The following is a 27,275-nucleotide window of genomic DNA, read 5'->3' as shown; positions in this document are numbered from 1 at the left end:
ACAGCTAAGACCTGTCTGCCTAACCTGGCATCTCCACATGCAACACAGCACAGGAATTTAGACCTCTGCAGCCATCAACAGGTCAGAGAAGGAACTGCAAATGATAATTAACAGAGCTCAAAATGAGGTATTCTGAATGTGCATTATGAAAAACTTAAGTAGATGGTTGGCCACCAAAAAATGGCTCTACTCTCAGTAAGATAATATGAAATACATTTTTTTGTATATATTTAAAGCTTCATCCTACTAAACTACATGTCTCAAAAAATTTAACCATTCTTTCTTGTTTATGGGTATTGTTTTTTTTATCATTAACCCTTCCCTCACAAATTAATTTGGGACATTTGGTCAAATTGTAATAATAAATTGGAAAATAAAATGTAAAATAGTTTCTGGTTGATGATGATTAGTAACAAATATCCTAGAATAAAATAATTATAATACTGTTTGCTAAATATCTTCAGAAAAATAATCACATAATTCTATACAGGATTCAGAAAACAGACTACTGTGTGGTTCTGAAAATCAATGTTGTGTTTATTGTTCTTTGCAGTAATGTACAAACAATATAAAAATGCATAGTGTCTCTTTATAAAAGCAATATACACAGTGAACAATGACCCGTGACCCTCGGCGGCAATGAATCAGTGAAAATGTCATGTAGTACAAGAACACAAATATATGTATACATACAGTAGTAGCGCATAAACAAGATGCTCTATAGGGCAAGGAGCCAATTGCAATAAAAACACTGCAGCAAATAGGGGGGAGCGCATAATGCCGAGGCCTGAGAGTTGATTATGCAAATACCCCAGCTGCAAAGGAACAATAACTCTAGAAATTCAAAGACAAGCCATAACACGGGAGGCTATTGTCTAGCATTTGCATATTTGCTTGACAACTATAACCTGCTCATCATGCCCATCTTGTTCAGAACAATGTCATTGTGTTCATACAATAATGCACTCAGAAATTGGCATACTGCATTGTTTCCAATCAAATGAAAGCTGCGCTGCCTGAGCTACTGCGACAACTAGCTGAGACTTTCAAACTATTTTGATTAATATGGTATAGAAAATTTAACAAAATACACTTCATAAAATACATATATCATGTTTCTATACACTGAACCCCCATAATCTGAACAATAAACCATTATTAAAATAACCATATACAATATAAGCTCATATAGGGACCTCTAAAATGTAAAGCAAGCAAATAAAAGCAAAATTATATTCTATAAGCCTGTCAATATTCATTAAAAATATTTCTTGAAGCAATGTCTGTGGATGGCATTTCTATCAACGTTTTTGTTTTGACTGTGAATGCAAAAATACAGTAACTGTGCTTCTACTAGCTATTAAAAAAAACATGATTCTGTTCTCCATAAGATTACAATGAGACTTTCTTGATCCCTGAGTGAAATGCCGATGTACAGTACATTTGATTTATAAATTCTCTATTCTTTTGTGACAAGTTTAAAACTAATTACAGCTAACTGTGTCATTAATGATACTTTTTTTACCTCATTTTGATGTTTTTAACTTAATTTGGTGTTTTTCAGATCACTGATTCTTTAAGACATTGTACATCCAGTGTTTCCGTGCGCTCAGTCCTATTACACTGACTAACCGTAATATTTACTATACTTTTTCTGAACAAAAAACATATCAAATCTGTGCAAATGATTACGGTTATTAGCGAAATCATCCCCTGAAAAGTGATGTCACTGGTGCTGATGGTTGTCAGCTGTCTCTTTATAAGAAAGACTGCACTAGTCTTCTGCAGGTGTCAGTGCCTTGGCGTCAGCGGCTCCATCTCTATCGCCAAATCACGAGGCCGCGGACCCTTACTTAACTCCACCACCCGCGGAACCACTGTGGACCAGCGGTCTAGAGGGGGATAAAAAGAAGGATTTTCTTTGATGTTTATGAATAAGTTAGCTCCACATGAATATATACTTATTTGTCGATGCATTTATTCATGAGAGCACAGTGAGAATCTCACCTCTCCGTAAGGCTCTGACACTCTGCTGCAATCCGTTGGCTTGGCAGGTTTCATTCTTGCCTGGATCCTCGTTGATTATTGCCAGGTTCTGATTCCAGTGGCACCAGTTCACCTCATCCACCCTGATATAACAAGACACCATTGGGAATGACAGAATTCTTTGAAGTGGTATTGGCGCTGCTGAGTGACTGTGATTATGAGTCATGCATAATACCTGAAGCACCAGCGTCGGTCAGGTGTGCCATCCCAGCTCTTCCCCACGGTCACCATCTCCCCGGCTCGAAAAGACTTGCGAAGGCAGACTGGAAAAGAGCGCTCGATGTCCAAGATCGTCGTTGCCCACTGTGAATAAACATTATGTTTAATCAGAGTAGCCTATTTCACCCACTAGAATAACAAAAGCATGATATTTTTCCAGGTTATAAAATAGGCTATTCGTATTTCAGATTCCTGCCTCAACTGAGAAACAGTGGAAGTAAATGAAAATGTATTTGTGGTCCTCATAGCATTAGTAAACCTCGGATAATAACCTGGTAAATAGGGTTACATTCATATGATAATCACTTCTGCCGATACGTTTCTCTGTCCGACAATCAGAGCACTAATAGAGTAGCAAACAACTATTTGCGATGTAAAATAAATCTGGGAGTGATGGCTACCTGAATAGACTGTTGCACTGCACTCATGCAGCAGTTACAGCTAAACCTTTGTTTATACTTGTTGCTCAGCACTGTTGCTGTTGTTTGCACTGTTAGCGCTGTTTGCACCACGAGCGATGAGCCACTTGCTCAGCCATTGCCATGTTGATAGTCGTGTAAAGGTAATAAATATGCTTTGAATTTAAAATATAGCACCTTTAACTTTTTATCAAGGTCAAAATGTGTATTTGTCCATTACTTTGGTTATTGACCAAACACAGAGGGGAAAAAAGCCTCAGCTGCAGACGCTATACATAGCATGCTAACATGCTACACTGAAATGGGAAATATTAGACCTGCTGACATCTGCACGTTAGCACTGTCCTTATGAGCAAGTGTGCATGCTGATGTAGTCTCACTGAGTCCCTCGCTTGGCTGCAGGAAAATGCACAAAGAAAAATCTCAAAACTGTAAGCGCAACAAACCTCTTATGTGTTTGAGTGGAGAAGAAACCATAGTGGGGAATATCATAAAACCTGCCAAAAATAAACAAAAACTATCTGGATGGATAGATACCAGAGGCGGTAATGAGACAATATGTATTTTCCAAATTTGTGAGAACTGACTCTTAAAAAAACAGCCCACCAAAAAGGGTTATTTCCAGCTCACCTGAAGCTTCCAGATCTTTTTGCTCTCCTTCGACACCTGTCCCACCGTCTCCCCCATCAATGCAATCAACATGTTTAGCAGCAGGACAAAAGTGAGGATGATGTAGGTAACCAACAGGATGAGGAAAACTGCAGGATACTGTGCACCGTCAATCATGTCCAGTTCTCCCATCCCAATGGTCAGCTTAAAGAGGTCCAGTAGGAAAGCACTAAAGGTATCCGGGTCCCTGCAGTTGGGGTAGGTGGGGCAGCCCCCCTCACACTCTGTGCCCGGTGGAGGACACATTGTCAGCAGGGACACCAGGGCTATGAGGTAGGAACAGGAGGTTGGGTTATGTTTTCAACAGTTTGGGAAATGTTTGCTTTCTTGCCTGAAGTTAAATGAGGAGATCGATGCCACTTTCATGTATGTGCGTTAAATATGAAGCTCCAGCCAGGAGACAGTGAGCTCAGCATTAAGACTGGAAGCAGCGGGAAGTAGTCAGGCACATAGTAAAACCACAACCTGACAATTATGTTCTTTGTACAGATCAAAACACAAATTTAATGCCCCAAAAGTTTAAAGACAAAACTTACTTTAGTTGAATATTTTAAGATTGACACATATCACAGCCTTTGTCTGAACATTTCATTGTTTTGGCAATGTTTGCCCTATGAAATGCATTGGCTCGTCCAAATACTCTCAACAATGAAATATGAATTTCCATTATGTATCAACCAGATAACCTGGCATGGAGAGGACAGAGGAGGGTAAGAAAAAGCCCCCGTATGCCAAAGAGTAATATATATTAGTGCCGGTACTGTGTATCGGCCCACTTCAAGCACTGTACCTGATGCATATCCAATCATGAAGAGCACGTACACCAGCAGAAATCTGAAAAGGTCTTTGAAAAGAATCTGTGAACCAAAAAAAAAGATTACATGGGTAGTGATATTAAAGGTTTAATCATTTTCATTAATTCATTTCCTTCATTTTCAAACCTTCTGTATCATGATACTGTAGGTGCCAGTGAGCTTCAGGCCTCTGGTGAAGTAAAGAGTGTTCATCCAGCCCAGGACGAGTGCAAACACCATCACAGCCACATAGGCCTTAATGCCAGACAGGTAGAGAGCAGCTGTGACTACAATCAGTAGAGAGTAGATGAAGCTGGAGAGGACCGAGAGGAAGTTTGTCAAGGACCCAGTTCCAATGCTTTAGTCCGTGATACTGAAGTAATAATGAAGGCAGGAAGACGTGATTGCTGGCATTTTTAACAGAATGTAGAAATCACAGCCAAGCTGCTAATGACTTGAATCAACACGGCTCAGAAAGGTGCTTGACATTCTCTGCTCTTTATTTGGATCATGGATTAAATTAAAGATGCAAACTATATAGAACATGCCAGAGAGGATTTTCAGAACTTAATTAGGTGACTCAATTTAGAGGATGCAAAATTTGCCTCGAGTGAAAGTCAGCAAGAGCTACGATGGCAGAGGTGAGGAAGAGGGGGAGCAAGGACAGAGGATGCCGACTTACTACAGCAGTTGAAAGGATCCATCCATAAATAAAGACTTCACTCCGGGGCACTTCTTCAAGAAGAGGTCCTTAATCTGCAAAGAACAGGAGAGACATTTCCATAATGACAACAACACTGTCCTTACAGTTTGGAGTTGATGCGAGAGACTCGGAGACAGCAGGGAGCAACCAATGGTCGAACCATAGAAAGGCGTCAGAATGTATTGACTCACATTGGTGAGGAAGAAGAAGATTCCTGATGCCAAGGTGAGAATCTCTCCTGCCATACGCAGGTAGTCAGAGGATGTTGTGTAAGGGTACGGAGGCTGGAAGGAACAAGGACGAGAGTTATCAATTCACTCAACCAAAGTTAAAGCAATACAACGGAACGTAAAGGATTAGTTCAATATTTTGGGAACTAAAATAAATGTAAACCTATTTACTGTGTTGCTGAAAGTTAGATGACATTTTTTATTATTTATCTTTTGAACATCCAGTAAGTGATATTTGGGGTCAGAGACCTCTTGATTGACACTTGAGACCCCCTGAAAGCTTCAACAGCAAGATGTTAGGATTGTAATTGTCACTAATATTCTTTTAAAAGCTTACTTTGTCCAGCAGCATTCATTATTCAAACTGAATTTATTCACATTTATGAATACCAAATAATAGTGTTGTGGTGTTTCCTCTTATATGGCCATGGACAGTGTACAAATATAAATGGTATCAATCTTATCTAATGTTACCTCATTTCAAGGAAGCAGATATGTGTATTTCGCAAATCATTTATATATTACTTTAATGCAATACAATACTTGGTGCAAAACTTGTACAAATTCATAATACTAATTTGCTGTTCTGGAATGATACATTAACAGTGCATGTCCAGACAGTAATATGCTATCTGAGCATTTGTGGTCTACATATACTGTACATATATACAAAATAAAAAGTTAAATTGCTGCTTTGTTCATTTGGTGTCCTGACAATGCAGTAAGGGCACATTCCACAATTTCAATCATGAAGCATTGATCTGATCCGATGACGTGTAGCAACGCTGTGACAACATTCTCAGTCATTTCCCACCCACCGTTCCCTGCGTTGGGTGGTAATAAGCCACGAGGGTGAAGATGATCATGGTGATGAGGTAGGAAACCACGCTGATATAAAAGGTGACTGCAGCAAACTTCTGCCATTTGGCCCTCAACAGCTCATTGATGGGCTCCACTGCCAGCATCTCATGGCGGTTCTAAAACAGGACCAGAAACATGACACTGATATCATGTTTTGTATACACACAAAATCTTTCATCAAACACCGTTTTATGTTACGCCTGGTGTATAATATACCATATTTGTATATAATAAAAGCAGGAACTTGAGCTTAATATTGTTATTCACCTCATTGCGGCTGGTGTAGACCAGGATTTCCAGCACAGACGGTTCCTCTCCACATGTATCCAGTGAAGACAGATCGTAGAGGGAGGAGTACACTGGCCCATAGGCCCAGTCCTTAAACTTGCGTGACAGATGCCGAACTTCCTCATCTTTGATCTCACGTCGGATTATGTGCTGAAAAACCTGTAGGAATACGGAGAAACCGACCTATGGATATTGGATATTGTAGCAATGCATAGTGCACTTCATACATATTTATGTATACTTTATACATATTTTTGTGCAATATTTTTGTGCAATACTGCTATTTATTGTTTGCCTTAAGTTTATTGTAAAGTTGTTAGGAGGACCCAGCAAAATAAGCTTTTCATTGTACAGAATAACTGCCTGTTATCTGTGCATATGACAGTAAAGATATCTTGAATCTATTGACCTTTTTACTTAACAATATTATGGCCTGTAGAATTGTCATGATAAAAACTGATGCGTCTCGACACACTAATGCATCATTATCCCTACCCCAATCTTGCCCAGTTTGGCAGCCATCATTAGGGGCGACATGCCGTCGGTGTTGAACACAGTTTCCAGGTTGCAGTCTGGGTAGAGCTTGGCACTCTTGATGAGCAGCAGGTCGTACATCTTTGTGAGGAAACGTGTGTTGTCTTTGGTGTTGTCGGCAATGTGCACCAGAGCGTGCAACACCGTGTTTCCACGTGAATCCTGGCGCCGCAGGTCGGCCTTCTTGTGTGGATTCTCAGTCAGGTAGTGCACAATGTCAGGCTGGTTGGTGCATGCAGCCAGTGAGAGAGGCAGCTCACCTATAGGCAAAGAGAGAAACCAACTTTATACTGAATTCCCAGCAGATTAAAGGAACTGTATTTCAGATTAAAAAGAAGCAAATCAACAAGAGGGTTAATTAAGAACTGTAGCTGTGCTCTTGCCAACCATACTAAACATGGATCAAAGATCTGACTCAAATCCCTGTTATGAAAACAGGACAATTAGCAGTAGTTTGACGGAGGGGTGCAATAGGGCCACAGTGCCAAAAGCAGCTGCTGAAAATGAGCTGTTGCCATGGGTGACAGATCACTTTGTCACCTCACATAGAGACGCTCCTCTTCATGGATTTGCACGGGTGCATGCAGAGTGTTAGCGTGAGTCTAAATCCCATTAGCCCTCAGCCCTGCCAGGTTCCTGTTCACCTCGCTGCAAAGCTCCGCAGCAAATTACTCACACTGTGTCCGGACACGCTGGGATTTGGGAATGACAACCGTGCTAAGTGCAAATAGAAATCATCTCCTCTGTGATGAGTGAGAAATATAATGCATGAATGTAATCAAATAAACAATTCTTAAAATTGGGTTGGGTAAAAAAATAAAACACCGTTCTTTCAGTGTTTTAGCAGAACAACATTTACATCAATGGCATCTTCTATAATTATCTTCTGGAGGCTAAAAGGACACAAAACAGGGTCCAGCCTCATGGGATGTGGGAGGTTGTGCCTGAACAGACACCGCCCTTCCCCTGCCCAGGGAAGGGTCAGCAGAGGATGTTGACTTTGCTTCCCTGTAGAACACTGACGCCTTTCCCTGAACAGCTCCTTGAACATATGACATCATGTTTTTTATAGGGTTCATATTGTCTTTTCCTGTGTTTTTGGAGCACGACTGATGACGTTTCTCGTATGATACTTCAGAAAACTGTTTGGCTCTGAGGTGAACTGTTTGCTCAGCCAAAACCCGCCACCTTAAGAAAGGGTGAGGTCTTATGTCACGTCATTTCTCCGTGGCAACAGGTTTCCTTGCCAGGACCATGTACCAACTATTTTATCTTGGCAGTTGCTGTAGTGCACATTGCATTGATGTCAACGCTGTGCCGTAAAAGACAGAATAACCATTTGTGAGTAAAGCAGAAACCAGTGAACAGAGCCAGTGTGGAAATTGAAAGAGTGACCAGTGAAGTCATTGAAACCACAGACACACCACATCATTACCAGCACATAAAGCAGAAAATACAGTAACAGCTTTCCAGACGTCTTTCCACGACCATCTCCCCACAGTGTTTTATTACTTAGATTAGATTAAATGTTTGCTTAAAGCATTAACCCAGAAGCACAATGCACTCTTTTGTTTCCACCCTAGATTGATGTGCTGACAATGGTCATTACCAAAATAGAAGTAGCCCCCCTCGTCCCTGGGCTGGAAGAAGCGTCCCCTCGCCTGGGCGTGAACGTCAGCTCCCTGCTCCACCATGAGCTCCACATACTGCTTACAGCGTCGCTCTATGGCGATGTGGAGAGCCGTCTGGCCTGCCAAGGCAAGAAAAACACAATAACAGTGAAACATTTGAATGATTATTGGTATGTGTTCAATCTAATGAATATCAGCTGAAAGAATGCTGTTATCCAAGAGATCATTTATTAAATTTGGTGTTCTGTTAGCAAAAAAAGTCCTATTTTGAGTTTGAGGGGGTTAAAAAAACTGACATTTATGTGCGGGTTGTATTTATGGTGATCAAAAAGCATTGAAACAAAGCTTTTATGTCGTCACATAAAAAGGGTTTCCTGCATGAGGCAAAAGAAGCACAGTTTCATACTATTGAAAAGCACAGTGATAAAGAAAGGAATACAATCATGGAGTAAACCATGAAGAGCAACTCCAGACTTTGAGTTGAAACCTATTTTTTGCAAAGGGTGAAAGGCTTCCTTTATGGTTTCATCAAAACAATGTAAGAGATGAAAGCCAAACAAATGAGGCCTGGGTCTTCTCATTTAGAGAGCTGTAAATAGTCGCTTTACACATACATAATGTAAATACTGTCCTTCCCCCTTAATAGGGCCTCAACCCCAGCCAGGCACAGTATATACAGTAACTCCACATAACCATCTCTGCCACCTTCAACTCAGAATACAAATGACTTATTTCTTTCAACAACTCCTTTAAATGACAGATCCCGTGGCAACTGACTGTTGTCACAATTATGTTTTGTCCATACCTCTGTAGTAGACATCCCTGAAGGGCGTATTTATGAACTCTCTGAGGTTCCCGGTCTTCTCCGCTATGTCCACCAGCAGTGGGATGGTGACGTTCTGCCCACCGTAAAGGTTCAACAGGGCTTTAGGCAAACAGGTCTTACCTGTGGACAGCTCTGGTGAAAAAATGGAATTAAAACTATAAGAATTTGTATTAAAGTGCACCTTCCTCAACATTAGCAACCGTGTTCCAAATATGTTCATTTGAATTTATATTAACCACTATCAACTACATAAAAGTAGATATTGCTAGAATATTTATTTCATACAATTTAATTGTTTGGTTTGGTCAAGTTGGCATTGGTTTGGCAGAAGCTGGGCATTTCAAAAATTTATCCAGTAGCCTACAGTTTCAATTGTTCACCCCTAATTATTTTATCCATTTATTCATTATGTTAAGCTATTTTACATTTACATTTAGCTATTTATCTTAACAGTTTATCTATTACATTTAGCGAACAATTTGAACTATGTATTTAATGCATTGAGCTATTGATTTAAACAATTTATTAAATCCTTTGAGCTATCTATATTTCACCATTCAGGTATTACTTGTAGGTACAGTAGCTGTTTAGATGTATCCATTTGCTTAAGTTAAATCATTTCTACACACTCTTAATAGCATCACGTGGTGTTAAGGGTTTCAGCTATAATTTTCAAATCAAATGGTTATTACTTGTATTTAATTATTATTTGTACGATAACATCTTCCACATACCAACTGGAAACTGCAGAAGTCCCCTCTTTAGTAGAAGGAACCCTGGTTGGGAATCTACTGTCAATGTGACCTCCTGGTGTGTTGCCCAAAATGTACTGAGAACGAGTAGGTTACGTAATAACAGAAGATAGACAGAGTTTTGGGAATTAAAATTAGGGTGAAAAAGCCCTTCACTATTTTTTTGTCTTTTTGAAAAAAAGAAAACTACAAACACTGTAAAGCCCTGTTTAACTATCTGAAGGAGATGACAGTTTGCTGTGATTTCTCTCTGCTCCTTGTTATGAGCCTGAAACAACTTCTTAGACACACAAAGGAAACGCTCCTTGGGCGTTGTGTGTCGCCTCGAGCAGCGCAGAGACTCAACTCCACCGTTTCCAAACATTCTTTAAGCCAACAACAATAGAGAGGGAGGAGCAAGGGAATACAAAAGGTCAAAGGTAAAAACATCACTCGATTACCTAAACCTAAACCCATTTTGTCCCCTGCAGTCGAGTGTCGCTGTTGTGTGGTTTCAGTGCTTGGTTTAGACAACAGTCCAGATATGTGATGCAAGTGACAACATACAGTCTCACCTCTGAACTCCTCATCAGTTAACCTCTTTTCATGACTTTGCAGGTACTCCAACAGGCCCTCGAGGGCCTCGGGGTCTGCACGTGACACGCAGTCGAAGAGGAGAGAGCGGTTGAATATTTTCATTACTTTTGGTGGGTCTGAGCTTTGAGCGTCATCACAGGACATCTCAGTTTTACTAAGGAGACACAGAAACATGACATGATGTCACACATTCACTGTAAGATTCCCTTTGAATTATTTTTACATTTCATTCACATCAAATTAAGAATTGAATGGGGGTTTGATGCACAAACCATCTTTTAAGCGAACATCCACACCCTTGAGTGCTTCAGTAAATAGACCTCTGTGTGTAATGGACAGGTATAGGGCAGCCTAAATATTACCTCAACGGCTGCAGAGGGACCAACAACATACTCTCTGTTCGCTCAGTGAATGGGCTGAAAGAGGGACTTGGTCCACAGTGTGTGTGTGTGTGTGTGTGTGTGTGTGTGTGTGTGTGTGTGTGTGTGTGTGTGTGTGTGTGTGTGTGTGTGTGTGTGTGTGTGTGTGTGTGTGTGTGTGTGCGTGTGTCTACATACTTCCTCATGTGGCACACCTCTGTCTACAGAGGGGTAGTTGTCGGAGGTTTCTTTTTTATGACAACATTTTTCCAAACCAGACTATTCTCCCTGGGAGAAAAGCCGGTCCAGGTTCACTGCTGTTAAACCAGAAACCCCTAAACTAAAAAGGTTTTAAGGAACACATGGTTATTAAATCCTGCAAACACACATGCATTGTAGTGTAGAGACAGCAAGGCCCTTCTCACCCTCTCAGGAGCTTCTTCCTGCGTCGCTTCTGGTTGCTGGTGTTCCTGCAGGTACCATAGTCAAAGAGCGAGTCCATGGGGGCTTTCTTGGCACCTGGAGCCACATTTGACTCATACATGGTGGATTCCAGTAGGTCCATAGGGGTGGAAATGCCCTTCTTGAAAGCACCCTGGAACTTCATCCGCAGGTTCTGTCTGGTCTCCACCGGCTGGCCGGGCTGGACCAGCTCCGGGGCTGAATCGTGACTCGCGTCTTGAGTTGACGGGGAGCCATCCTCGTTCTCAAACAAATGGGAGAGCTCAGAAAGTGCTGCATCGCTCTCAGGTTGAGCGGCCGCGCCATCTCCTGAGTCCACGGAGGGAACAGCTCTGGCAGCAACAGAACTGAGGGTGTCGGCCTTGGACAAAGCAAGGTGGCACCTTCTGAGGAGAACAGAACGGCCCTGGAACAAACAAAATGGCAGTAAGGTCTTGTACAAATGGAAAAATAAGTTTTAAAGGTGCCCTGTGGCAAGTTATATGTAGCCGATACAGTTAAGGATTGAGTGTATCATAGAGGTGTAACAATTATGTTAAATGTATTTCCTTCCTCATAAAACAATAGTTTTTTTATATTTAACATTATTGTGTCCTAGCTAACAGTCTTCTTCCCTAACTTTGTTGGCACATTGCAGCATATCTTGGCATGTTGAAGCCCCCTGTTTAACAGTAGTATAGTGGAACGCCAATAGTAGGACTGTGTATCATGTCACACCAGTGCTCAAAACAGTCAACCTGATAGAAAGACAGCTCTATAGCGCTTCTAGAGGTAAAAATAGATAAACAGTTAAATAAATAAAAACTAGACAGGGAGCCTTTATTTGCTTCAAATTCAATCAGACTGTGATCCTATGAAATAGGAATGTTTCCCTTCAAATAGTTCAGAAACTGTCAGCTTAAAACAGTTGGCGATGGGATCTTCTGTCAATTAGGCATTTGGTACTTCTCATTTATACAACTTGTATTTTGTCTTTCATCACTTGAATGCTTTTCTTTGGATGACCTTAATTGATTGTGGAACTGATCCATTTCCAGGTAACGTAAGGAAGGGGGATGTATAAATAAGAGATGTGAGATGTAGCAGGGAGGCCAAATTGTGTACTGAAGGTTAGGAACTTCAGGTAATTATGAAAGACTAATCTACTTTATTTACTCATTTAAAGTATCGAGATTGCTGTTATGTCATTAGATGAGATTTTTAAAACTAAAGCCCACCTCAACTGCAGAAAATAGGACAGTGACAACGTTTTTTTTTTTTTTTTACACCAGCCACTATGAAAGGCGCAAAGTGGACAACTAACTGTTGACTATTACCAAAGGAACCCTGGAAATTCCCACTTTTAAAGCAAATTTGGCATTTAACCCCTCTGTACCTCATTCATCCCTTTTATCACAATGGTGTGCCAAATTCCTCTTCAGGGGAAACTGGAAATGATGCTGAAGCATGTGGGCGTCCTGTAGAAACAAACAAGCGTCACACGACAAAATCTGGAGGGCCTACGTGACATAAAAAGAGCTCTGTCATTTGGGGTTGGAATATATGAGAAGAAGTAGAAAAGGACTGATGCCAACATCAATAACATGGCTGTGAGCCTGGCCTGTAATGGTTCATAATATGTTTTGCCTTGCAGGCAGATTCATACCACATGTCTGTTTAACACTAGACATATTTACTCATTACAACTCAGCACACACAAACACACACTTTGGTGCCACAATGCAATTTGGACAACATGACATACTCACTTGTTCCCCCTGAAGCTTCCTTTCAAATCACACGCTTTCCTGCGTTTGTTCATGACATTGACAACCTATCTAAGCCAGACTGTGCTGAAAAGGAGCAACACAAATAGGGGAGCTGGGGTCCCACTAAGGGGGAGGCATGACTCACATCCCTGGCTGACACAGGGATTACCATACCGTTACACCTCAACAGGCTTTTGGTTGTAAAAAGACGGAGGAAAAAAGACAGGCTGCCCTTGATAAACTATTATAACAGACTAAGAGAAAAGGATTTAGTTGTTAGGTGGTGTTGTCTGACGGCAGACGACCCACTGAGTATTAAAACAAATCATGAAATGAAATGAACAAAAAGTAGACCCAAAGCTCACATTGTCCACTTACTCTGTCGGGAAGTATAAATCCACTTGGGAAAGTTTCTAAATGTGGGTTTCTAGTAGCCTCAGAGATGTGGGACTTCCTCCTCACTGTCACTGTTGATGTGACATTATCCAGAGCAGGATGGCCACATTACACCCGTGTTTGTAGTCAAATGACTTCAAATGTAAAATTATCGCTAAACACTTGAGGAATCATTAAGAGCCGACTATCTCTCAAACAAGGTCCTAATAATTAAAATGCGGAGTTCAGTTAAATAGTTTTCCTTACACACACTCATGTATATAACATTGCCTTCGATGGCATCAACAGAGGTGTTGTTTACCTTGATCTAATCTGAGGGTCTTATTCTGAGTTTCTTCACAAAGTAAACTCGTCCGCAGCTCTTCTCCCTCGTTTGCGTCGTGCTGAGCTCCTCTGTCCGCTGCTCGGGTTTACACTAAATGCTTTGACTAAATCACAGTATCCCTCTGATTCGTGCGTCCCGCCCAAGCGGCAACCTCCGAGGCTGAAAAGTAAAGCCAACGCGGAAGTGTTGGCTTCATGCCCACACCTATATAGTTCATTGAATGGGCACTTGATGCTCCTCCAGAGGGGAGTGAACCCCATCGACCTCCGTGTTAAAATGTCCACCTTTACAGCAGAAATACACAGGGTTACACAGCCTGACACAACAGCTGTGTTGGTCTCTATAGTTAATATAGTTGTTCATAACAATTGAAATTAATAACCCATTTAAAGTATGAATAATTAAGGGCGTGGCTGTATGCTTTGAGAAACAGGTGGGTGCTGTCGTCGGCTAACGAGAGTCACAAACATAAGGTCTCGCTGTGGTGCCTTTTGGGACATTGTTCAGGCAAATAATATGGCTTGCTGTGTGGCTTTTGCGTGGGTATACTTTCACTTATTGTCTATGTCTACCAACATGGCACGTTGTCTAGAATGATTCCAATAATCACAATGCTACAATGAAGTAGGTGACAGAAATAGGGGTTGATTTGCCAATTTAGAAACTATATATGCAGTATATATCTCCACAAATATTGAGTAAACTAATAAACTTCACAAGCAAATTGTCAGCCTCTTAAAATGAAATAATTCTGCACAACCTATTTTACAGTTGGTTATTGAGGCAATGACAGAATTTGGTGCATCTTGTGCTGTATTAAAACCACTCCATACACGTGCAAAGATTACAGAGTAACTGCACACTTAAACTGTTTAAGCCATAGACTAAATTATATAACTGTAGTGTGATGAAACAATCAATGCTGGTGTTAACATTGAAATGCCATTTGAAAATGCCATTTCATTTGTTAACACCCTCTAACCAGACCCCCCTCCCCGCCTCTCCCAAAGGCATCTTGTATTTCCCATAACCACTGTGTAGCATTACAATCACATCACAGCACATGCCTGTTCTCTTATTTCTGGAAATGTATAATTAATCAGCACAAAAATCGGGTGAAGCAGTTGTAATGGCTGATTGTCTCGCGATAGCAATGTGCTTCCAATCGTTGAACAAAAGTTGTCATGAAGCATTAAGTTGTTTCATTTTTCTAATTTAGTGGCTAGTAGAATTCGAGTTGCTACAACCACAAAAGTATATCTCCAAAGATGGCACCTACTCTCCTCCCAGCGAAGTAATCTTTCACCTGCAGGGAATGAGGCGGAGGAACCAAAGGGTGTAATCCTGGTCTTATTTGTACAGAACAGTAAATTCATCAAATCTAGTTGCCCCATGCCATATTGCTATTTTCCAAAGTGCTGTAGCTGTCCATATTTGTTGACACTGCATGCGTCAGTAATTTGTATGTCTGGACAGCACCCACTCATCAGAATGCATAGGAGTATAAATCAGGTATTCAGTTACACTTTATTCTCCTTATTAAACCTCCTATTAGCCAGAAACAAATCTATCATCCGAATTGTGTATAACGTCTATACAGTAGACTATCCCACAACAAGGTAAACAATTAAAGACACACATATATTAGCCGTTTAACTTCAAATAGCTTTGTTATTTAAACATTTTAGATTTTTGAGTATTGTGTTTATTACGAGCTGTTGTTGGTCATGCCCATCTGCCACAGATAGCGTTGATTTCCTCAGAAAAGTACAACAAAATCTATATAAAAAGCCATGTTCCTCCTTACAATAATCTCTAGTTTTCACCTTGCATCATTTGGGTGAATTTGGCTCGTGGGTGCAATACATATTGTATTGTAAGGGTTGCACTCCTTATTCCATTATACACATTTCATTTAAATTTGAGTCCTTTTTCCACATTTTATTTGGTTTCTGTAATAGTTTTTGATCTGTGTTGGCTACATTCATGTTTTTTCCCCTGACCATCAAGGCCAAGATCAACACATTTCACAAGCTCCAAATCTTGTCACTATTTTGTTATGTGATTTGGATAAATATCCGACAACTATTTGTATAATCATTTGATGTCGCATATGTATTTTAATAGCCCAGCAACAAGAGATGCAAATACAATGATTGTGCATTACAGTGTTTAGGTTATACTTGCATTATTACAAAAGGAGACCATGCGGATCAAAGAGGAAAATTGCTCTTTTTTTATGTAGTAGAAATATAGTGACAACACATACATATTCTCCCTCATAATTGTACTAAGACATACTAACATACTAATTTAGTTTCCACCACTGCAGATAGCCTATTCTGATCTGTGATAGGACAAACTGTGGTGGGGAATTGCAGAGATGCACAACAAGTAAAGCAAACACATGAGATATTGCACATACTTTTATTGCAAATTATATGGTTTATATAAGTTGAAAATACAAACTGTTATGTTTCACTATACATGCACTGCAACATAACTTCAGCCACAAAAGACACATCAGACGAGCAATTCAGCACACCAACAAGGCCACCAACATTTATTCAAGATTAATATGCTCTCAAAATATCCCATTTGACATTTAATCTAGTTTTGCTAAGCATCTGAAATGTTATCAAACTACCATGTAGAAGGCAAAAAGTTATTCCAACACTTTATATCCCCTTGACAAAGAGGTTTAAAGAACATTCACATTCAGTTTTACGTAAGCACCTGAGAGCAGAGTGGACAGAGAAGGCACTTAGTGCTGATGAAGCAGTGCTTTGGAACAATAGTTAAGATACCTATTCAAGTCCTGCATTGCATGGTATAAAAGAGACCACACTTTCAGTAATAATTAACATTTTGTTTTTAATTAGCCTGCCTGGTTTACAAAAAGTGACATGTATAAAAAATATAAAGAACTAAAAGGCAGAAAAGATTATATTTTTTTATTTAAATGCTTTGTAGTTCCAGCTGAAGGCACAAACAGAAGTGCAGTATAAAAAGCTCTTTACAATTATGTATGCACAGCTTCTTGTACTTAATGAGCTTTTCAAAAACTACGCCGAAAAACATTCTATTCATATGTTTTGTACGTTTTGTATAACTAAATTAATAACTCAGGAGTAATAACATAGAAGTAAAATTGTTCATTAAAAACTAAAAACTATAAATCATTACCCAAAAAAAACATGGACAACTAAACAGTATTTGTTGTGTATGATGAAAACACCTGTTTAATAATCGTGTGAATTATGTGCTTTAAATGTTGATAATTTTACATCAAACTAGAAGCCATAGCCATACCACATTTTTTATTCTTGTTTTGTCATTTTGTCATTTTGTCATTTTGTTATATGATTACAAGTCAACACAGCCCTTATCTTATGTTTGGATAAAGAACCGCAAATTTAAATTGTAAGAATTTCAAATCCACTGTAAAACAACAGGGATTACATTTTTGTTTTATATTCAGTGTTGATCGGGATCTGGCTCATATACATCTGTTAACATCAGACACCTCTCACCCTTACTTAAAGCTTTCAAAAACATTTATTGAGTTGCACGTTTATTCTTGGTATAACTATGTACATAAATATCTGGCAAATAAAGAAATACTCAGTTTAAATCTTCAGCTGTTTTAGGAAAAAGCCTCAAAGTTGACCAAGAGTGAGGAAAAGGCCTAACGAGAAAGCCAGAGCAGGCACACAGATGATTCAAACTGTGCAAATATTTGACTTGTAACTACAGAGTATTGTAAATTAACTCCCACAGCGAGCTGTCAGATGACTGGAAGGAAGCCATTTCAAGATGTAGATTGCAGAATGTAAATTGCTTTGTAAACTAAGTGGATCACTTGAGTAAAGCGGAATGTCTTGGAGTCACACTGTGTAATCAAGATCAGCCTTCAACTTACTGTACATCTCATAAATAGCATCAACAGTGGGAGTGAAGTTGATGAGGAATTTTCGGGTTTTTTCAAAGCATTCCCCTTCCTTGACATCCCGACCCTTGGAGAGGGCCTTCACGAAATCTGTCTTGTATGGAGCAGCGAAAAGAGCTGCCTAGAAGAGCAAATCAAAATACCAAATATGTGCTTAACTCTGTGGAGTTTGTGGGCTCTGCGATACATTTCTTAATAAATAGCATAGACAAAATTATATTACTGCTCTCTTATATATGAATCTCTCATAGAAGACAACTCTTTACTCACCTTGAAGAACTGTTGCACAAACCAGCCATGATACCTTTTCAGGGATATTTCATAGGCTTTAGTGACATTGACTCGAATGAGGTCTGGGTTGCTATCATCTTTTTCCCCATCCACCAGGCTCTGTAGGAAGACTTGAATAAACCGTAGACCCCTGGGCAATAAGGAACACATGCACAGTGGTTATGGGGTCAGACCTTGTTTAAAATTGAATGCACACTCAAAACCCAACAATCCATAAAACCTGAAATGTAACATTTCTGAAACCTTTTAAGCCACATAAGTGCCAACGTTGCTCCAGCTTTGGGCCATTCTGCTCCATGTATTTCTTTCTCTGCCTCCACAATATGCTGAAGTGTCTTGAACCGTCCAGGGTTGGTATCGTAAACCGCCTTTATTTTCTACGAGGTAATCAGAACCTCTTTATTGTATTATAAGTTTACACAGATTTAATTTAGGTCACATGACAGAATAATCATACTTACTGTGATGTTACCAGATAGGTCTGCCTTTATTGGGGCAAAAATAGTAGATCCAAGGCAGTCTGAGGAGGAATATTTACACAGTGAGAATATAGGGAGTGAAATTCTACACATGTAAACAAAACTATTGAGCCTATATGAGAATATTATGATATTATTTAGAGCATCTGATGGTGACCACAAACCTCTATCAACATAAAAGCTGAAAAGATAACTGTAAAAACTTGAGTGGCTTTTTGGTGGATATTATCTAATATCTTTTTTAATTGCATTTACAAATTTGCAATCATACAAATGTCTAAATATGTGTTCAATAGCATTACTGGAATGCATTAAATGTTAATTTGCTATAGCTTTACAGAAAACATCCATTTAAATAAATCCCTATAACATATATTCATATTGGTAAATACTACTATACATTTAACTGGGGTGTAAAACTATTAATTTTCCACCTTACAGTCTCTTTAGTAGTTATGTCTTTAAAAACTCACATTGCATGACATTCAAGTCAAAATCACGTATTTAAAATCTATAATGTCAAGCAAGATTAAAAGGAACAATAATTTTGGATATTTATGAAATTGTGCAGCAATTGCTTCCTTGATCTGAATATTTCAATTGATTTACATTATGTATGATATAGCTTTAGTTAAGTGGTGGACCAAGCAGGTATACACACGGGAGCTCCGTGCTCATTTGTTGAGGAGGATCCAATACAAAGCCCCTTGACAATTGACAAGAATTCCCTTCAATACTGAAAAACTGTTTTTGCTGCTCTCTCAAGCCTATATTTGATGTTGCACCTATAACCACACCCAACAGTTAAGTCACAGGGTCCTGGAATAAACCTGGACATCACTGCAGCGAGGTGAGAAGTCAAACCACTGGAGGTTAGGAAAAGCAAGATTTTCAGAAGGTTACTCTAAATACTGAAATACTGAATACTGAATAAATACTACTAAATACTGAATAGTACTACTGAATAATACTGAATACAAAATATGGAACACGAAATACTGGAATACTGGAAACATACTAAAGTGGTTAAAACACTCATGTGGTCTACAATAAGTCTACATTGCTAGATTAGGTCTTCAGTGTCTGCTGTTTTCACAGACACAGTATCACAGTATTATCATTAAGTGAGTATTTGGTGACGGGATGGCGAACAATGAGACATCTAGAGTCCCGACCACACACGACTCCCGTTGACCCACCGACACAACAGAGAGTTTTCAGCTATTGAGCTGTTAGTGGAAACTACTAATGTCATCACCACAGCATGGCAACGTATCTTGTTTCGGAGACATCTTTATGTTGTATGGCTCTGTCTAAATGTTCCACTCTCTTAACAAGATTTTGGCTACAAAAACACAGAGCATCCGGAAACAACAAAACTCTCTGAAAGTTACAGTAAAATCTATTTAACAAAAACACTGAAATAAACCTATTATAAACCTCTGGCAAGAATAAGTAATTGAATATTTTTTTTTATTAACAAACAACATTGTTTGTTCAGTTGTTGGCCCTGCACACCCACAAAAGTGTTACTCCATACTTAAAATAATCATGAAAATATGATTTGTCCTGCTTTAAAACAGGTGTAAACCTAACAGGGGATTCAGGAAGTACTGTCATGTAGAAGAAGAGGTCTAAGTAGACAAAATAATTTAAAACAACTGAGTGAATGTACTATGAGAGTGAGCAGAACTTTAATAGCTTGTAGGAAAGTTGGCCAATAAATTTCGAGGCCAAGTAAAACAATGGTGACAAGGAGGAAAGAGCTTAATACTGACATTAGACGTGGTTCCTCTCAAGGGTTTCACATGGCAAATTCAATAGAGGACCTTTGGCATATTAATACAGAATGAAGTCACACAAAGATGCCCTGGTGCATCATGCCGCCGGTGAATGGGCAGGGGGAACTCAACACTGTACTAATCAATTTTCACAACTTAAAATCTAGGCCAGTGGATTAAATTATGCATGCTAAAGGATTGTGGTCAGCTTGATGGTGAGAAATACGATCCAAAAAAGATTATCATTTGGAAAGAGTGAGATCGTTTCATTAGGTTTGATGGAAGTGTTGTGACAGATTGTTCTCACATCAAGTTTAGTGTTTATTAATTAAAGTTGAACAAATCCCACATGTAAGATGCATGATGGTGGAAGAAGGTCTACCACATGGGGATTTGTGTCATATAAAAAAACATGTACAGTATGTGCATGTTAAGCCAATGTAACAGTCAACGGGCGGAAATCATATGTATTGTGAATCTTGATTAAAACGAATAAATATCACTATATCGGCGACATCGGATGGTCTATATATACTGTAACTGCACAAGTCAAATAACTCAGGATATAGGCTGAATATAAATACATTATAGAGGAACCTTTTTTTCTGCAGCCAGTGACATAGATCTGGGAATGCATTTTTTTCACATTCATTTCCACACAACATATTATCCAGGGAGTCTACCTACGTGGTCTTTAAACGGTGTCACACTGTGGAAACTTCACTTACCAAAGAAGGGTGGAAGGTATGACACAGCCTCCAGAAACGGTCTCGTTTCCACCTGTTTGTCAGCTGGCATCTGTCTGAACGGGTGCTCCATTAGCAGAGCCATCTCTTCAGTCCGGACAGACTCGTACCTCTGAAAAGAGAGCAACAGGCTCTCAAACCTCCACTCCGGATTTACAGTGACACCAGAAGAAACTGTGTACCATACCCAACCCCGAACGCATCAGGGCGCGCGCGCACACACACACACACACACACACACACACACACACACACACACACACGCACACACACACGCACACACACACGCACGCACGCACACATACACGCACACACACACACACACACACACACACACACACACACACACACACACACACACACACACACACACACACAGACACACAGTCACCTACATTGAACCCAGCAGCCTAATATCAAGCCTGCGGCTCGTGTGATTGGCTTGTTGTTGGCAGATCCGGGGCCTCGCCACCTGTCGGGTAAAAGGACCGATAAAAAGCGTTGAGACAGAAGTCCAGCACCAACACAAGAACGGAACCTGATGTGCTTTAATCAGCTGACTGGTCTTCCTCTGTGTTCAATCACGTGTGCTACTTTACTGCCAACTAATGGATTTCTGCGGAACCTCTTTAAGTGTTCAATTACACTTTTGGTAGCCTGATCATTTGCCTTAATTTGCCATTTAGTTCCACTTCATTAATATATGTATTCATGACATTTTTGTTATAATTTCATTCATTATTTAATTCTGACCAAGTGAAGTCGATGATTTATTCTAACAACAACAATAATAACAGTAATACTAACTAGTTAATGTTTGCGATATTGCCAGCGTTTTCATTGTGAATTAAAAATCAATGTCCAAATACATTATCAACGGTCATTAATGCTTTATTTAGTAACGTTGCCGTTTTCTTTAAAATAAAACCGGTTTAGGCTATTCAACAAATGATCATGAAATATAATAAAGTAGGAAGTATGTTGCTAGGCTTTATTTCAAATATAAAATGGGTACGCTGATACTTGGCGGAAAGGCGTTTCGCGTTTTCATTCAACTTTAAACAATTTTGACCTTTACGTCATTCCGTAGCGTAGGAGTAACTAGGAAGTGTCTGGGTAACTAATGAAAACAGGATTCACTCCAATACTTGAATAACCGTAATTTGTCTGTGTAGTAATGCAAAACGTAGACTGCTTTGAACACACATCGAGAGAAAGCGACTCAGCTTACCTCTAAAAGGTAAGTAAGTATTATTTATCGAGCTGAAATGGTCCTTGAGTGTTGCTGGCTGTTTGTGAGAGCTGTCACGTTAGCGTTTTGTTTAGCTAGCTAACGTTTTGGTTTTAGTTTATTGGCATCAGCTAGCTACATCATAAACGCTATGGCCCATAACACGTAATACTAGCAAAGACATAACTGGATACTTTCTGTTTTCTGAATGAATAAGCCTCGACTTCAGGTTGCCAAGGTTGGCCAGTAGCGTTAACAATGAACAATACATCAAGCAACGTAGGTTTGAGCTGGCTTCTTCTGATATTGTATATTAATCATATGATTCAGGAATGGCTCTTCCGACCCTCTCGGCCCACTTGCCCAATCGATCCCGGGTGCTGGCCGGACAGCTGGCCCGGCAGCGGGAGCAGGAGGCCCGGTGTCGACAGCAGTGGGAGCTGCACGCGCAGTACTTTCGAGAGCAGGGTGTCCGCAGCCAGAGACAGGCGGCTTGGAGCTCCCGCCAGTCCTACCAGCAGAGGTAACTGGATGCACCACTGGACTGGACTTACTCTGTCACCACAAACAGCTTTCTCTAATCATTTCATTCTAGACATCTCTGCAGTAGTGGGCGGTAAAACAAAGCAAAGCACTTCAGTGGGACTTGTGTTTTGTGTTCCATGTTCATGTTTATTTGTATGATTGCCAACGGGCTACAACAGCCCTTCACTAGAGGATATGTAAGTAATCAACCTTTTTAAATATACGGTGTCTGTATTCAAACGTTTAAAGAGAGATAGAGATCTACACACTATGACTCCCTGTGAATACATATCAGGCTCGTTTTGTTTGGAACAAAAATCAGGGTTAGATTTTTCTCTCAAGACCTGACTAATCTGCTGTGTAAGCTTGGCCACATAAAGGAAGGTGTTCAAGGAAATACTACTATTATTATCATCATATGTGGTGATAGATCAATCAATTGTCTGATCATCAAATGTCAAAATACATATTTTTTAAACACATTTCACATTATTTAAACAAGGGTTTCATTTTACATGTGTAAATACTGAGGGTTCTCCAATTTATTGCTCAGTGGCTTGTAATAACGTAACAGAGAGAACATTCGTAAGTATTGACAAGTAATTAAGTAATGTAAACATGTACATTCATGACAACCAACATTAATAATCATTCCACTGTGAAATATCATAGTAATAGAGTTTTGATGTTCACCAAGATCAATAGTCAATGCCTCTTTTTCAATGTTTAGTATTGGGCTCAGTAACAAAATATCAGTGTGTCTCCTCATACATGTATGTAACCTTGCATAAATGTGATGTTTGTAAATGTGTATATGAATAATGAAGGGCACAAATAAACCAGAAGTATTCTCTCTTGTAGTATGTCTGCTGAACGCCTGTTGGTTTCAGCAGACAAATGACAGAAAATAAAGCCAGAACTAAAGTCTCTTTTCCTCCGTTTTGTCAGTATGTCGGCATACCATAAACAGAGACTGGAGGAGGAAAAGAAGGCCAGCCTAGAGCGGCGCAGGAATCGGCTCAGGGCCATGCTTCAAGAGGAACAAGACCGGCTGGAGGCGGAGCTGAGGGAAGTAGTTCCTGACAGGAGCACATTGGAAAGTCAGCTGGTGCAAAAGACTGAAGAGCTTCGTACAACAAGGGAAGAAAGAAGAAAAAAGGTAGTTTTACTTAAATTAATTGAATTTGTTGTATATTTCCTTTTTCAGTAGTGATCATGGTGCTCTGCCAGAAGGGTATAATCCTGGTTATTTCTCTTTTTCTTTTCGTTTTCCTCCATAGCTTGCCGAAGAGCTGCTGAGGGAGCACTGGAAGAAAAACACCACAGAGTTACGAGAGGTAGCTAAGTTTCAAGTTGCCAAACCTAAAGTCTCACTATCGATGAAGTGATGAATCCGGCATCCTGAGTGTCTGAAGAGCTCTGCAAGAGAAAACAGACACTTTTTATCAAGACGTCCACTCGATCTGGAAACGAATAGGGCTTGTGATGCAGCTATTCCATGACTTTCTGTTAACTTGATTCCAGTGTTGACCTAAGAGAATAAAATGTTCTGGTATCCCTTCTGCTCAGGTTCAAGTTCATCAGTATCTCTGTCTCTACTCTGTCCTTAATCGCTCTTTTAATCTGTCCACAGGTTGAGTCAGCATTACATAAAGATCATGTTGTCAGCCAATGGCAGGAGCAGATATATGACAAGAAACAGGTAATACACCCATATATGCTATAAGACAAAAATAGTTAATTGTCTTTTTATTCAAGTTTTGATAACTTTCTATAAATGACAAGTGTTTTTGAACTGTAGCTCCTTGTTGTGAGTGGCCTAAGGAACAACAAGCAAGCAAGGGCCGACAGGTCAAAGCAATTAATATTCTTACATAGACAACGGACATTCCCATTCATATAAAAACCGATGTAATAGCACTGTAAATTTCTATGGTTAGTTTACAGTGCTGTGCATCATTTTTTTTTGATAGACCATGGTTATTACAAAATTTTACTCAGACAAAATGTGTAGAAATTGCTCTGCAGTACATTGAAACACCTCCCTCGAATCAGTGATGACACATCAGACCCACAAGTTGTTAAACTTTTTCATTATCCTTTTAGGTGACTAATTATTTATGGAACAAATTCATGCTTAATTAAACAGTGCTCATGTCATCTGTGAGCACAGTATCAAGTCTGAAATCTACTCCGCTCAACATGGTACATAATTAAGAAAGTTAGACACCTACTGTAAGTGACCATCTCTTCAAACATGTAGCAGGAAGTGGCAGAGCAGGTGCAGAAGACACGCTTTGAAAATGAGTACGAGAGGACCCGAAAAGAGGCTCTGAGGAGGTTGAAGCAAGCTGAAGAGAAAAAGAACGTAGAGGAGCTGAAGAGGGCGGAGGAACTTCGCAAACAGATGGAAGAACTGAAGCTGAGGGAAGAGGAGGTATTTAGAATGTGGACAGAGTATTTTCGCTTGGAGAAATGATCACAGATGTGTTTTTTAAGCTTTGTTTCTCTTTTAGGCAACTCGCTTGAAGAAGGAGCAGGAAGCTCTGCTGGTCAAACAATGGGAGCTGGAGAAGATGGAGGAGGAAAGGAGAACGGTGGAGGAAAGACGGAAGAAGACCGAGATGGGGTAAAGGAAGCGCTTTATTTAGCCAACTTATCTAAATCAATATGATACTTCTTTCACGCGAGCCATTGGGTTAATTGGATTTGTGTTGCACCAGGCATTTCTTGGTCCGTCAATATCGTGCTCAGCTGAAGAGAAGAGCCCAACAAGTGCAGGAGGAACTGGTTGGTCTACATCACCCACTTTTGTTACAGTATATATTGCTACATGTAATCCAACTTGACTGGCTTCAACACCTTCTTCTATGTCATCTGTGGCCTCCAGGAGGCCGACCGTAAGATCTTGGCAGCCTTGCTAGAAGGACAGCAGGTGGACAGGAGGATGGAGACTGCACGAAGGGAAAGGGCCATCGCTGATGCTGCCTGGATGAAACGTGTGATCGAAGAGCAGCTTCAGTTGGAGCAAGAGAGGGAGGCTGAGTTTGACATCCTACACAGGTAAGCACCAAGATTCAGTAAGCTCTGACTCTGCAGGAAGGGATTCCCGCTTCTCCTCAAATACAAACCTCATCTCATGCACCTGCATCTCATCCATTACAGAGAAGAAGCTCAACATGTGTGGGAGAAACGAGAAGCCCAGTGGGAGAAGGAGAGGAAAGCCAGAGAACGGCTTATGCAAGAGGTGAATTGTTTTAAAATGAAGATGGGACTCTATTTGAACGTAATTCAAAAGATATGACTACTTAACAACTCTCCCATCTTCTTCTTGGAAAGGTACTTTTGGGCAGACAGCAGCAGCTGGAGTTTACGATGCAAAAGAACAGAGCGGCTCAGGAGGAGTCCCTGAGGAGACGAGAACAACTGATCCAGGAGCTGGAGCTGGAGAGGGAGACCAAACGCCAGGAGGAGCAGCAAGAAGAGTGGCTTAGGACGGCACGGATGCAAGCGATAAATGCTCAGGTTGGCACAGAGTGCAGTGGTTTATGTTTTCATAGCACTTTTGGACCCACACAGCTAAATGTATATTTAAGAAACATTAACAGGCATTTCAACCCACAGCACAGGATCAGATTATATGCTTTGTATAATTAAACAGTGTAAATGAAAACAGTGTAAACAAGTGTTTCTGTACATCGACTGTAGGTGGAGCAGCAGCGCCAAGAGCAGCGGGAGGAGCACTGCAGGAAAGAGCAGGAAGAGAAGGAGGACAGGGAGGCCCTTCGAATTCACGAGGAGGAGCTGAGGCTGGAGATGCAGAGGATGGCCAAGAGAGGGTACCAGGAGAAGGTAAAAGATGAGTCAAGTTGAACGTTAACTTTCCAAGGTCCAAAATGCTCTTTCATGTTGAAATACGCTTGAAACTGTCTCTTTCAGATTCACAGCAGACCTCGATCAGCATGGACATAAGCGACCTGACTGAAGTCAAAACAGAATTGTGAGATGTATATTTTTCTACCTGTAAATCAGCTTGAGCTGTTTTGCAATTTTTCAAAGTGTGTCTTAAAAAGCTCACATGCCTATATTTAGAGTGCAATATTTAAATGAAAGTTTTGAACAGATCAAGGACTGGGAATTTAGTCTCACATCTCTTACATATGCACACAAATGCTTATCCTTTATTCCCTTTTAAATAATGATGCAATGACGTAGGTTATGAGGTCATATTGTGCCATCCTTATGTAAATAATTTCATGCTGGTCGTTTGAATATGTAGAAAAGAAAGAATGGATTTGTTTTGCACTTTTTTCTTTAGCTGTATATTTTTTCTATCCTGAATTTATAGATTAAATAAAACAATTTCAATCAAATAATTTCAGTTTTTTGTATTAAGGCAATGCAAAGTTAAACCAGATGAATTCATCATCTGGCA

General features: G+C 40.0%; 3 protein-coding genes across 3 annotated transcripts; 1 reads left to right on the top strand and 2 right to left on the bottom strand.

Moving 5' to 3' along the window:
* Nucleotides 1-558: 558 nt before the first annotated feature.
* On the bottom strand, nt 559-13,289 carry trpv4 (transient receptor potential cation channel, subfamily V, member 4; the record flags this gene model as incomplete). The annotated part of the gene is made up of 16 exons (XM_079222858.1): nt 559-1,892; nt 2,008-2,129; nt 2,222-2,349; nt 3,315-3,619; nt 4,144-4,210; nt 4,295-4,460; nt 4,830-4,903; nt 5,042-5,134; nt 5,899-6,057; nt 6,209-6,388; nt 6,725-7,023; nt 8,373-8,513; nt 9,200-9,352; nt 10,527-10,702; nt 11,333-11,775; nt 13,263-13,289. 16 exons carry the CDS (start codon nt 13,287-13,289, stop codon nt 1,792-1,794), a joined length of 2,634 nt encoding a protein of 877 aa, XP_079078984.1. The 3' UTR covers nt 559-1,791.
* Nucleotides 13,290-17,725: 4,436 nt separating this feature from the next.
* On the bottom strand, nt 17,726-21,169 carry gltpa (glycolipid transfer protein a; the record flags this gene model as incomplete). The annotated part of the gene is made up of 5 exons (XM_079222195.1): nt 17,726-17,908; nt 18,058-18,208; nt 18,322-18,455; nt 18,540-18,598; nt 21,067-21,169. 5 exons carry the CDS (start codon nt 21,167-21,169, stop codon nt 17,726-17,728), a joined length of 630 nt encoding a protein of 209 aa, XP_079078321.1.
* Nucleotides 21,170-22,647: 1,478 nt separating this feature from the next.
* Nucleotides 22,648-27,106, top strand: tchp (trichoplein, keratin filament binding; the record flags this gene model as incomplete). Its single annotated transcript, XM_079222557.1, has 12 exons — nt 22,648-22,838; nt 23,789-23,999; nt 24,121-24,177; nt 24,474-24,542; nt 25,104-25,277; nt 25,357-25,469; nt 25,564-25,630; nt 25,731-25,903; nt 26,006-26,087; nt 26,180-26,365; nt 26,549-26,692; nt 26,780-27,106. The coding sequence occupies 12 exons, from the start codon at nt 22,648-22,650 to the stop codon at nt 26,810-26,812; spliced, it is 1,500 nt and encodes a 499-aa protein (XP_079078683.1). The 3' UTR covers nt 26,813-27,106.
* Between the last annotated feature and the right edge of the window lie 169 nt (nt 27,107-27,275).

Source organism: Taurulus bubalis (genome assembly GCF_910589615.1).
Source record: "Taurulus bubalis genome assembly, chromosome: 8".
NCBI classification, from domain to species: domain Eukaryota; kingdom Metazoa; phylum Chordata; class Actinopteri; order Perciformes; family Cottidae; genus Taurulus; species Taurulus bubalis.
Note: the sequence above shows the minus strand (reverse complement) of the source record. Positions and strands in the feature narration are given on the sequence as shown.